At 44.9% G+C, this 12,148-nt stretch overlaps 1 protein-coding gene across 4 annotated transcripts; it reads left to right on the top strand.

Moving 5' to 3' along the window:
- The first annotated feature begins 707 nt into the window (after window positions 1-707).
- On the top strand, window positions 708-11,893 carry dzip1 (DAZ interacting zinc finger protein 1). 4 transcript variants are annotated; one of them, XM_034102011.2, is made up of 18 exons: window positions 708-940; window positions 1,463-1,590; window positions 1,799-2,401; window positions 3,705-3,744; window positions 3,970-4,085; window positions 4,221-4,400; window positions 4,478-4,615; window positions 4,694-4,756; window positions 5,266-5,394; window positions 5,894-5,942; window positions 6,023-6,067; window positions 6,637-6,812; window positions 7,494-7,698; window positions 8,547-8,721; window positions 9,008-9,360; window positions 9,567-9,688; window positions 10,067-10,226; window positions 11,404-11,893. In XM_034102011.2, the coding sequence occupies exons 2-18, from the start codon at window positions 1,585-1,587 to the stop codon at window positions 11,499-11,501; spliced, it is 2,658 nt and encodes an 885-aa protein (XP_033957902.1). In that variant the 5' UTR covers window positions 708-940; window positions 1,463-1,584; the 3' UTR covers window positions 11,502-11,893. The 4 variants fall into 4 exon arrangements, with proteins under 4 accessions (XP_033957902.1, XP_033957883.1, XP_033957893.1 ...); XM_034101992.2 differs by having other exon boundaries at window positions 3,660-3,744; XM_034102002.2 differs by having other exon boundaries at window positions 709-940; window positions 3,660-3,744; window positions 4,242-4,400.
- The last annotated feature ends 255 nt before the right edge of the window (window positions 11,894-12,148 follow it).

Here is a 12,148-nt window from a genome sequence, read left to right as displayed (position 1 = left end):
TTCAACGTTGTAATCACATTTTATTCAGCTTTCAGACTTTCCCTAGGTGAAGTTGGGACCCTCTTCAACCCAGACCCCCTCATCACGGTGTTCAGACTCCCCGTTTCTCCATTTCAAAGCCCAGAGGTCTGCTTCTCCCTTCCCCCCTCTCTCTGCGAGCTGCGTCAAGTCGACTCAACAACACCCCCAACACCACCGGAAGTGAGCCGATTTGCACTCAAAGTAATGGTTGGGCATGATTTTTTTTCATCATAGTATTTTTCAATTTTTTTTGTGATAGGTGATTGATTGACTCAATAAATAGTCCTTCTTTGCAAACCGCATACAAAACACATTTTAGAATTCATTACATTACATTGCATTTAGCTGACGCTTTTATCCAAAGCGTCTTACAATAAACTTGTGCATTCGACCAGGAAGATACAAACTTGAAGAAAACAGAATCATATAAGTAGGCATTTCAAGTGCTACTCAACTGGCTTTAGATAAGCCATTCCTTTATTAGTATATAAGTGCTTTGTTTAGAAATTCTTTGTTAGTAGAGGAATAAGGAATAATTCTTAGTAAATGCTTAAAAATGTAGGGGGCTTCACCTCACACCACATTATCACAGCTAGTCCCACACTTTTTTATTGTTTAAAGTTATTTAACTTTATAGGTATAATGTTTTCAAGACACGTGTGTCTGCTTTGCAATTGTCCATTATTAGCTATGAATTAAACGCCTCACTGAATGTTATTTAAGAACTCTTCGTTTTATTTGTAAGGTATTCACCGGAAGTTCATGCTTGCATCACAGTTAGCTTTGAGGCTCCCTCTTTTCTGCAAGCAGGGATTTAGGAATGTGGAGACCAGCATCTACGTCACCCTCAAAACGCCTGGGGTCCCGTCGTAAAAAAAAACTTTTCAAGAGGCTGTAACATAAGAAAACAAACCCTCAGGTAAGTCTTTTCAATAAAGTCCTGGAAAATACATCTTATACATACATATGTTGGTGATGTATAACTCAGTTTTAGCTACGCTGTTTAAAGTTTTGCCGAACACCGTTCACTAGAACATGTCCGTTAGCTAAGAATGGGTTTGAAAGCGCTTAACCTTCCTGGCATTTTGTGAACGGGTTTATACTTTACATTAGCATTAACGTGTTAGAAATACATTTGTAATAGTTGCGCAGACAAGTTCAAGCATGTGTGCAATTGTTAAGTTGAGGTCAAGCAAAGGGATAAACAGCCTGCCCCAACATGAGAGAGATTATCGGCGTTCGCAGTTGGCAAGGAAACCATTGCCGTAAAAACCTCCTCATGCTCATTCGCAGGTACATTAGCTTTTTACACAGATTCAGTCGAGTGAGGGGCTTTCAGGCGCATTGCTGTGTTTCCCACAGGACACAGCCCATCTCCCACACACTGTAAGGAAACATTTGCTGATTGCAGCCAGTGTTTTGATAACACTTTTCTCCACAGGGACGCTCGTCTCTTGTCTCCATGGTAACTTGCCCCGGCGCGACTGCTTGCAAAGGGGGCGGAACCGGAGAGGAACGACGGTGCTTCTATTTCTTTCTCCCCCGCGAAGGCACAACCAGTCGATGATGGTAAGGAGAGCACGGCGTCAGGACGGCGACAGCATCATAGGTAGATTGGGATGGAATCGGCAGTGGTGGAATCTGCTGTTTTACCTTGCCAACACACACCAGATGCTGTATCTTCTCTGAATCTCTTTCTTCTTATGGCTGCTGATATGAAATGAGGTTTGCATCTTCTTTAACTGGCTATTCAAAATCTCTGTGCTCTTTGTTTCAGCCATTTCACGACGGAGCATACTACCCCTTCACCGGTGACACCCAAGGGACCCACTCATCAGCAGGGATCCCTTCCCTCCTGAATTCCCCTCTCAGCCACCCCTCTGTAAACGCCGGCCACTCTGCTCCTGCACCCAGCATGACTCCGTCCAGCGGAGCCTCCATCAACCTGCCTTTCAAGTTCCGCCCTCGCAGGGAGAGCGTGGACTGGCGGCGGATCAATGCTGTGGACATCGACCTGGTGGTGAGCCAGCTGGATGTAGACGCCCTGCAAGAGCACATCACCGGCGTTACCTTCTGCAGCTTGGACGGGGAGCGGTGTCAGCGCTGCCAGAGCCCCGTGGACCCAGCTCTAATCAAGCTCTTGCGGCTGGCCCAGCTCACCGTGGAGTGGCTCCTCCACTGCCAGGAGTTTCTCACCCTCAACCTGCGAGCGGCCGAGGAGAGGCTGGCGGCCGCTGCCAGCGATCGAGAGCAGCTGCTGGCTCAGCAGAGTAAGCAGGAGGAGAAGGTGAAGACCCTCACCACCGAGCTCAAGCAGAGGAAGAAGCTGATTCGCAACCAGCAGTCCCTGATCCCGCCCAGAATCATCAGTGGACAGAAGGTACCGCTGACACTAAACGCTCACTCTCTGGGGGTTATCGGTTACCATTTGCATTTCACATATGTTTGGCAAGCAGACAGCCAGCTCCGTCACCCCCACCCCCATCGCTCCTCCTCAGGGCCCCCAGTCTGTCATTGTTCCCAAGGTCTATTCACAGCTTCGGCTGCTTTGTGCATTCAGGGTTTGGAGGGAACAAATTGAAAAGGTGACAATGTATTGGCGTTGAAATGGTTGCTATGTAATGTGAAAGCCATAGCTGCCTTGTTGTGGGGAGGTTTTAATAAGCTTATTTTGGGAAGAATAGGATTTAGAGCTGCAGAACAGATGGTGTCATATGGTGGCAATTAGTTGTTTTTTTAATCCACTTACAATAGGGTGAGTAGTCAAGACACCGTCTGACATCTCCCCCACCCTCTTATAAACATGACTTGTGTTGTTGAATACATATAGTCTCTGTTACAAAGCCCACTTACCATTAAGTTATTTATAGCACAAATCAAAAACCCTTCTTTGGTCTTCAAGTGTACCTGACCTATCCAAGCGGTTACCAACGCAACAGATATAGTGTGTCATGACAGCATGTGGTTGCTAGGTGTGTGTAGAAGCTCAGCTAACAGAGGTGGTTCAATAATTGATAGAGAGGTTATGTGTTTGAGCTTTGAGGACATGACTTGCTTGTCATGTGTTAACACACACACAGCGCTCAAGGCTAATTGAATTCCTCTCCCGATTTCCACAGTTATTCCAAACCCTAATGTAATCAATTACTGCGGCACACTTCTCCATGTGGTGTGGCTGGCTTTGGGTCTGTGGAGCCATATGGCGAGGCAAGATATCAGTAGCAGCAGGTTTAACATTGAATGAAGACACAATGAGCGGCTGAGGTTAATGTAGCGTGTGATGTGTTGAACACAGCGTCTCCTCTCGTAGTGAAGTGTCAGTGAGCTGGAGTGTGGGGACGCCTGCCTCGGGGAACAAATCAGCATCACTCGCGCTATCTGTCTGTTTGGAAACATGCCTGCAGTCAGCGGGCCATCCTGAAAGAGATTCATCGTCAGCTTTGCCCCAAACCTCTTCCATTCAATCCTCCCTTAATGCCACACTCAGGAGTTACAAGAGTTTGCCTCTTAGGAATTATTAGCAAGTCGTAGTTCAAAATGTGGATTGTTAGCAAACATGTGTTTACAATACTTAAACTACATTTTCTTGTAGTTCCCGTTACGGTAATAAATGAATGTATTTTCTCCGTGTCTTTTAGTGTCCACATTGTGATAAATCCTTCCTCAATTCCACGTTTCTCCAGAATCACATGCAGCGTCGCCACCCTGGCGAGTATGAGACCGGTGAGTGGAGCAGTCTTAGAGGTTCACCGACACCTTAAGAATAGAGCAGGGAGAGAATTATTATACAGTAAATTAAAAACAGGTATTAGTCACAAGCATTACACATGTTAAGGACTAGCAAGACCATTTATCTGTATGTATATATATATTGTTGTAAACTGAAGGTAGAACTTGGACTATTCCTGCACATCACAATGTTGTACAATACCTTTCCTTTCCATCCAGATTTGCGTTCAGAGAGTGAGAAGAAATGTCTGAATGAAAGCCTCCGAGTGGAGATCAACAGTCTGAAGGAGCAGATCGATCAGCAGCAACAGGACTTGCAAGCCAAAGTAGTTCAGGTAGGAAAGCCTGACCTTTGGGAAGGATCTGAACAAGTGACCTTTTCCAAATGTATCCGTCTTTCGGGCTGTTGTCACACTCTCCAGTAGAACAACAACAGAATCATATTTGGGTTTCTCCCTTTGTCGTAACAGAGTTCTTTTATGTGGCTCCAGGAGAAAGAGCAGCAGTCCATGCAGAAGGAGCTACTGAGAGAGTTGGAGCGCTTCAAGGCCGAGGAGATGGCGCGCATGGACAGAAAGATAGACGACAGCAGGGACGGCATGCGCAGGGAGATGGAATTCCTTTACACACGAAATATACAGGCTCTAAATGTATGAGAGGGACACTTGGATAATGATGTTCATTTGGTCTTCAGGATGTCATTTATTCATCCCAGTTTTTCCATCAGGAAGTCAATCAGAATCATACGGCTAAGCATGAAATACCACCAAGCCCAGTGCAATCGCAGCCAGAGAGAGATCTGGACAACTACAAAGAGATGCAGGCGCAAGCCATACACAAGCTGGAGCATCACATGAAGAAACAGGTCCGTGGAGAGAGGAGACACGCTTTTAAACAGAAGTAGATGTTTGAGTACACTAAAAAGACAAATATTCTCTTCCAGGAGAAAAAGTGGGGATCCAAGCTGCAGGACATCAAGTCCCTGCACGAGTCTGAACAGAACAAGGTGGGTTTTATTAGGGATGCATCGGCCTCTGTAAGGTGACATGTACTGATGGCACTAGCTAATGTTATACTGAGCTATTTGACTTGCTAAGGTCACGTAATAAGGAGCAAAATCTAATAACCGACTGAGGCGATCTTCCATAGCTTGAAAGTTCTTCACGGTGATCTGCTCCGTGTGTTGACGTGAAAAGTGAGCGCACAGTCTGTTCATCCGTAATCTTCATGCCCCTTTATAAGCTTCAACTAAAAGCTTGTTTTGTATATTCATTACAAACCGGCTATTGTGAAAGACATTTTATTGGGGAATTTGTGCTCATTCAAAGTTAGTGTAAAGAAAGGCTGAAAGGTTGTTCATATTTTCTTATAATTAATGAGTTTCCTTGGTGCAAAAAGAAAGAAGGGGGAAGCGACCCAAAAGAGAAATCGCTAACTAAAAAAATATATATATTTCGAAAGCTTAAATAAGAAATAAGAATCCATAAAAAGCATCTAGTTTGTTCCGCCTTGCAGCTGCTGAACGAGCTGAGCAGACTGCAGTCGTCGGTGTCGGAGCAGCAGGAGAGCCGCCAGAGGCTGCAGCAGGACCTGGGGAGGAGGCTGCAGGACAAGGAGCACACCATCAAGGCTCAGAGGGACCAGGTCAGCGCTCCATCACACTCACACGGCCAACACTGATTATGTCGGGGGAGGAAGCGAGGCGGCGGGTCAGCCCTCGTTCAGGATATCCTCTATTAGCTTCATCGTATTGTACTGAGACATGAAGATACTGTACACGTGACAGGAAGCTGGTGGCTTTCCTGGAATAGATCCACATTTTCCCACGAGTGAAGTGTGTCACAGAACACACAACATACACAACTGAGAATAATAGGAACCCCTTTAAGTGAACTTACCGAACAACAAAGGTGGAACAGTGGTAACTGATTGTCCTTGCAGTCCAGAATATGGACATGGAGGGCACTCAGAGGACACTCAGAGGGCACTCAGATCAACAGTTTAAAGCTTTTCATTCACTGCAGTTGGAAATGTTGGCTTAGCAGTAACTTAACCCAGATGTTAATGAATATAACTAAGCCAAAAGGAATGGTTGTTTTCTTTATGCATGGTGTAACAAGTGGTACTTCTTTCCAACTTACAGATACGGAATTTCTCCTCAAATCCACCCACACAAATAGTGGAAGTACCAGGTATAAACTCCTTCACTTTGAATCATAAAAGTCTTAACTTAAGTGCGTGTAAGATATTCATCATGTTCTCTGTCTTCCAGTCGTCCTCAGTGCACCGGACCCTAAACCAAAGAGAGTGCTACTGGGTAAGTTAGTGAAACCAGCTTTCATGAGAAGACAAAGGTCGCACCCAGAGAAGCCGAGCATGTGCTTTCATGCATGAGTGATAGACAAAGCAAACTGTCGCCCCCTTCTTTTATAAAAACACATGTTAACTGACTCCTCACCTTTATTGACCTCCAAACTTCACGTGTGTGGTGTCCAATTAGAGGAGCCCGCGTCGGCTCCTAAGCTGGACCCTATACAGGAGCTGTCAGAGGAGGAGAGAGGTAAAACAGGCAGCCAACGCTACACAGCCGGCCGACTGCATGCTGTCTGCATGGATGCATCAGTCTGTGGGAGAAGCAAGCTTGTTGTCTGTGACATTCATCGGCGCTTGCTCAGAATTCGTGATCATTACATCCATCCGTCATCTTGTTCGTGGCAAATGGACTCGTAGACGTTCTCCTCTTCTGCCAACCCGTCCGGCTATATAAGCGTTTGGCATTTAGCTTGCTGTGACAGTTAGCATGTTCATCCATTTGGCCTCTCTCCGCTGCCTGTATTTGAGCCTGATTTCTCATAAATGGCTGATTAAGTGAGCCTTCCTTCACAGACTTGAGCAGCTTCTCCGAGAGGAGGCCGGTGGAGAAGAAGCCCGAGCCGCTACCGGAGAAGAAACAGAGAGTGAACATCAGCGCTCTGAAGAGGAACCCCAACCTCAAGAAGGAGATGAGGCCAGAGCTGGAGCAGGCTGTCATGGAGAAGCTGGAGAACCTGGGAGTCAAGCCGGTAAGTGCACACTCTTAAGCAGCGCTGAGGACACTCTTGGCTTTTTGATTACATTGTTGGATGGGTTCTTCTATATCGCAAACCATTGTTTTTATTTTGGAAGTTCATCCTCAGCTCTTATAATAAATGTAGCCCCGCCCACACAGGCATGTTTTAGCACCAAGATGTCCCCATGGAAACCCACGACTATTAGGTGCTTTCCAATGTGTGAATGTTTCTGTTCTCCAGCAGATTGAGCCAGCTGCTCATGTGTGTCGTATCGGTCCAATACCTGCTGGATTATTAGTTTGATGCAATGCATAAGAATCAATGTTGATATCCCAGACGGTGAGAAAAGGGTCTCCCTGTCATACAGATCATAATTGCAGTTTTGTGTGTGTTTTTGTCTTAATTGTAATATTATGTAAGCAACTGTCAAATGAAGGGTTAGAATTCTAAAAAAGACCATTTGGTAGTTAGGATCAGGACTGATGTTGTTTACGTTTTAACTCGGTGAAGATAGACAAAAACAAGTTATAATATTATTTTACAGCAATTGGTCCTCTAAAGAAAACAGAGCAACTATTTTAAAGTGATGCCCAAGGCTAAAACAAGTATTGTACACAAATAAAAGTTTATGAAGGGAGAGCTTTGAATCTACTTGTTTTGTAACCATTGCTCATACGTGTGTCTTCTTCTCAGGAGCAGTGTGGCCTAAAGGACAAAGAGCTTAGTTCCATCCTGGCCAAGGCGCATTCAAAGCGGGAGAGCGCTGCCAAGGGGATGCCTCACTACTGGGGCTATCGGGAGGAGATCACCAGCACTGTAGAGCAGAGGGTGGCTCGTCAGAGGAGAGGCAGCGACCCTGCTGCAGTGTCCCAGCCCAGAGCCAGACAGCCGGTTCAAGGTGGGTCATGGAGAAGCCTCGAAGCACATGAGATCATCTCTAAGATCTCACTCGGCCCACAGACCAACACGGAGAAATTCAGCTTCCTGTTGTTTGCCACTTTTGCATTAGGTTTGAAAATCACAAGGACGTGCCCCCGAGACAACTGTTTGAAAACAGCTGACCCTAACCACGTGGCCACAACACTATGACAAAAACAAACAGACGCAACCCAAGGGGAAACGCCACTTAAGCCTAGCGGGGAAATCCCTTTACAAAAGCGTATCAAACAGCAACATGATGTGTCCCCCAGTAGCTGGACCACATCAACAGCTGCTCAACGACACCATGTGCTCCGAGCACTACACAAACTTTTAACCAAACTTTCTACAAAATAACCCGTCGAACGAGCCACCGTGTTATGACCTGGCTCAAAAGGCCACAACAAGTGGGAGACACACCATATCAACGGTTAATAAAAGATGTTTATGTAAGCAAACAATTCAAATTAACCAAATTAATGAAGTGCAAAAATGAGTAAAGCAAGAGGTGTGGATATCAGTAGTGTAAATGCAGGGTGAGGGTTGCATGGACGTGTAAGTGTGAGGGTGCACAAAGTAAAGTAACAAACAGCATACTCAACAGAACCGGGTGCCTGTAGCAAAAAGCAGAGACAGACAGAAAGGAGCAGAGAGGCTTTAAGTAACTCAGGGCACCTGGGTCTGGTGCCCTGAGTTACTGCAATCAAGGCTGGACACAGCACAGCCACCCTCTCCAGATGAAGCCACAGGGGCATCACGTGTGTATGTCTTATACTGTGCGTCTAACCGCTAACTCTGTTTACATAAAGTGTTTGTGTCTGTGCGTAGTGGTGCAGATCCGGCCTCGATCCAGCAGCCTGCCCTCCAGAGATACACAAGTTATGTCAAAACCTGCAGTCAAACAGCCCAAGACCCCCCAGCCGGCACCGCGGACCAAGACCACCACCCAACCCAAGACATCTACACCCAACACCAAGGGCACTCTGAAGACGTTCGCATCGAAGTAAAGAAAAACTGTGTAAAACATGGAAAGGCTTCTTGTAGTTTTACATTAATGTCTGAGAAAGTAATGAGAGAGCTGTGGGGGGGGGGGTAACCAAACTTTCAAGATTAACTTTGTACATCTAGAAAGGGACAATTTGATATGACCTAAGACTATAAATCATTTCGTCATTCTTTAACTCTAACCCATTTATAATGAGCTAGTCTGAAGCTGAAGAGTAGAAGGAAGAATAAGGTATGATTTAATATTTTATACAATTTAATCATTTCTTTCTGTGATAATTTAGGACCCCTCCTTTCAGTTCCGATGCTGAATCGGAAGGAGAGGACACAGACATGGAGGAGGAACCGCCCAAAACACCGCAGAGGGGCAAATCCCCACAGCCCAGACTAAACCTGACCCAGATCAGAGCCAGTCCGGTCCAGTCGGGTCAGGCTCCGACCAGGACCTCATTCTCCTCCAACCCCCCGCAGACCAGGGTGTCGGGGGGCGGTGTCACCAAGACCACAGTCGCAAAGATAGAGAGCGATGAGGAGGACGATTGGTCGGACGTCAGCGAGCTGCAGCAGATCGACCCCAAACGCCTACAGAGTTTCAAAGATCAGAACGGAAACGTGGAAAAGAGAAACGTTGGCAAAGGTAGCTTTATTCCCAGTCAGTTTAAACCATACAGCAAATGAATGATAACTTTACTGTGAAATCATTCAATTGGGACATTTCGCATGGGCTTCTCTTGACAATTTATTGATTTGCATTCTATGTCTATCGCAAAAGATGATATTGCGATAACGATATATTTTCGATATATTGCGCAGCTCTCATTTCTTTAAATGTCTTTTTTTTAGAGAACAAAATCAGTGACTTGGCCAGGACAATGGAGAAGCAGTTTGCAGAGCGATCACTAAAGAAACCAGCAGGGGGCGTCAGCATCCTCCCGGAGAGGAAGGATGAGGTTCAGGAGCTCACGGTGAGAATCACTCCAATGGAACCTCAGTGCAACCCTTTGGTCTACTGGATGTTGGGGATAACGTGTGTGTGTGTGTGTGTGTGTGTGTGTGTGTGTGTGTGTGTGTGTGTGTGTGTGTGTGTGTGTGTGTGTGTGTGTGTGTGTGTGTGTGTGTGTGTGTGTGTGTGTGTGTGTGTGTGTGTGTGTGTGTGTGTGTGTGTGTGTGTGTGTGTGTGTGTGTGTGTGTGTGTGTGTGTGTGTGTGTGTGTGTGTGTGTGTGTGTGTGTGTGTGTGTGTGTGTGTGTGTGTGTGTGTGTGTGTGTGTGTGTGTGTGTGTGTGTGTGTGTGTGTGTGTGTGTGTGTGTGTGTGTGTGTGTGTGTGTGTGTGTGTGTGGACAGTACACAGATCTAGAGGAGAGCAGTGATTGGCTGGGATCCTCCTTAGAGGACAGGCTGGAGATGTCTAAACCTGCTCAGAGCGCCGCACCAACGAGGAAGAGCCTGGACTCACCCAGCACCAGCGTCTGGGGGACTTCTACAGGAAAGGCTCCCAAATCAGGTCAGTCCCACAAAGAACTGCCCATAGAGGTTTCTCCCGTGATGTCTGGTGGGGAATGGCCATCCTGGAGGAGCTGTGAGCTGACTCTGACATTTGAACTCGCCTTGTTTCTCTCTCCTCAGTACTGAGATCCTTCCTCTTGTTGAAATATATAGTCAGTCGATTAAAATATTTAATAGCGATTAATCGCATGATGTCCATAGTTAATCGCCATTAATCACAAATTAATCGCACATTTTGTATCTGTTCTAAATGCACCTTAGAAGAATATTTTTCAAGTTTGTAATGCTCTTATCAACATATGAGTGGACAAATATGCTTTATGCAAATGTTTGTTTATTATCATTTGAACAATGACAAATATTCTCCTGAATATTCTCCACACAACAACCTGGAACCTCTCTCTCTCTCTCTTACTCTCTCTCCCAAACCTGTTTACAGTTGTCGGCGAAATGCCGCTCCTCTGTCTGCATAACAGTCAAAGCATGAGACTGAAGTTCCCACAGGGGTCAAAACAATGCGCTGTGATGTGCAGTCGACACCTTGGATGCGATCCGAATGATTTAACGCACCCCCTCGTCCTCCACAATGTTAAGCTGTAGCCCCCCATTTAGCTATCGCTGTTGTTGTCCAGGCGTCTCCGCTGCAAACTTTCAAGCGTGGTCTGCTGCAAGCGAGCGGCAGGAGCGGGGCTGAGCATCAGCTGTGAGCTTGGCTTGCTGTTTAAAACACCTTTTTTTGTATCCATATCTCTCGCTAGAATCTCCCACCTTCCAACTTACAACATTTATCGCACGTTAAAATAATTAGTGGCGTTCATTGTTTTTTTAAAGGGTTATTAACGCGTTAACTTGATAGCCCTAATATAGACACAAATGACCAGAATCCTAGAGCGTATCAGAATGATGTGGCTTGAAACTGGATAAAAGCCTTTACAGTCAAGTAAATCAAGCGCACCTTGATTTTAAACTACAGATTTGTATTGGCATCAAAAACAAAGGTTAACACCACTTTAGATGCTTTAATGCAAAACATGTGTGTACTATTCTTTTTACACACCTTATGAACTTCGTCGTAGGATGGATACATGCAGTTTTATAATATTCAATGATGATTATTTCGGACTTGTCCCATTTGTAACGCAGTAAAGTAAAAACAGCTGTCTTGTGCCCCGCAGGTCTGACTGAAGCAGGAACAGGAAGTACCCTGAAGAGCAGCCTGTGCTCCCTCAGTGACATCAGCGACTCGGAGGACTTTAGCAATAAATACAAATAACTCTACGCCAAGCACAGACACAAAGACCTCAACTCCTCTGACACCATAGCCATACTGTTATTCTATGGAAGCTATAATAGAGATGAAGCAATATATAATGGGACTTTGTAATAAAACATTCAACGAGTCTAAACATATTAAATTACAGCTTTAACTGACTTCTCATTTTCACCCTCACCTTGTGCCAATCTTTGTTGCCTTAGACCTTTTCAGTGTTCAACATTAAATCCCGTTTTTTCCTCTTTTGATACATATACTAAAATATAACTAACACTCCAAATGAGATGCTGTACTGTATGTAGTTCGTATGACATTTTGTAAATCAAATTTGATAATGCTTCATGTGTCAAACGGAGCGATGAAATGTGATTTTGTATAGAAAATATTTAAACCAGCAATAAAAGATTTCTCTGTAGAATCAATCCTTTCTAATGTTCTTTTTTTCAAACTAAAATGTATTGATTGATATTAAAATGTCACATTAACATTATTTAAAAAACATAATAAAACGGTGCATTAAGTTATAAAGATTAGCTGCACATCAAACAACATTATAGTTTATTTTGCCTTATAATAATAGTTACAAATTCTGACGGGCAATTCTGCTAACTACACACTACCTAAAGATTTGATTCTTTAACTAATCT

This window comes from Pseudochaenichthys georgianus, chromosome 2, assembly GCF_902827115.2.
Source record: "Pseudochaenichthys georgianus chromosome 2, fPseGeo1.2, whole genome shotgun sequence".
In the NCBI taxonomy this organism is placed as follows: Eukaryota; Metazoa; Chordata; class Actinopteri; order Perciformes; family Channichthyidae; genus Pseudochaenichthys; species Pseudochaenichthys georgianus.
Note: the sequence above shows the minus strand (reverse complement) of the source record. Positions and strands in the feature narration are given on the sequence as shown.

Bases quoted from the DNA above. Each gene is read 5' to 3' on its own strand.
- dzip1 (XM_034101992.2), top strand. The intron at 4,086-4,220 runs GTAGGAAAGCCT...TTGTCGTAACAG, and splicing joins TGCAAGCCAAAGTAGTTCAG to AGTTCTTTTATGTGGCTCCA. The intron at 10,227-11,403 runs GTCAGTCCCACA...TGTGCCCCGCAG, and splicing joins AGGAAAGGCTCCCAAATCAG to GTCTGACTGAAGCAGGAACA.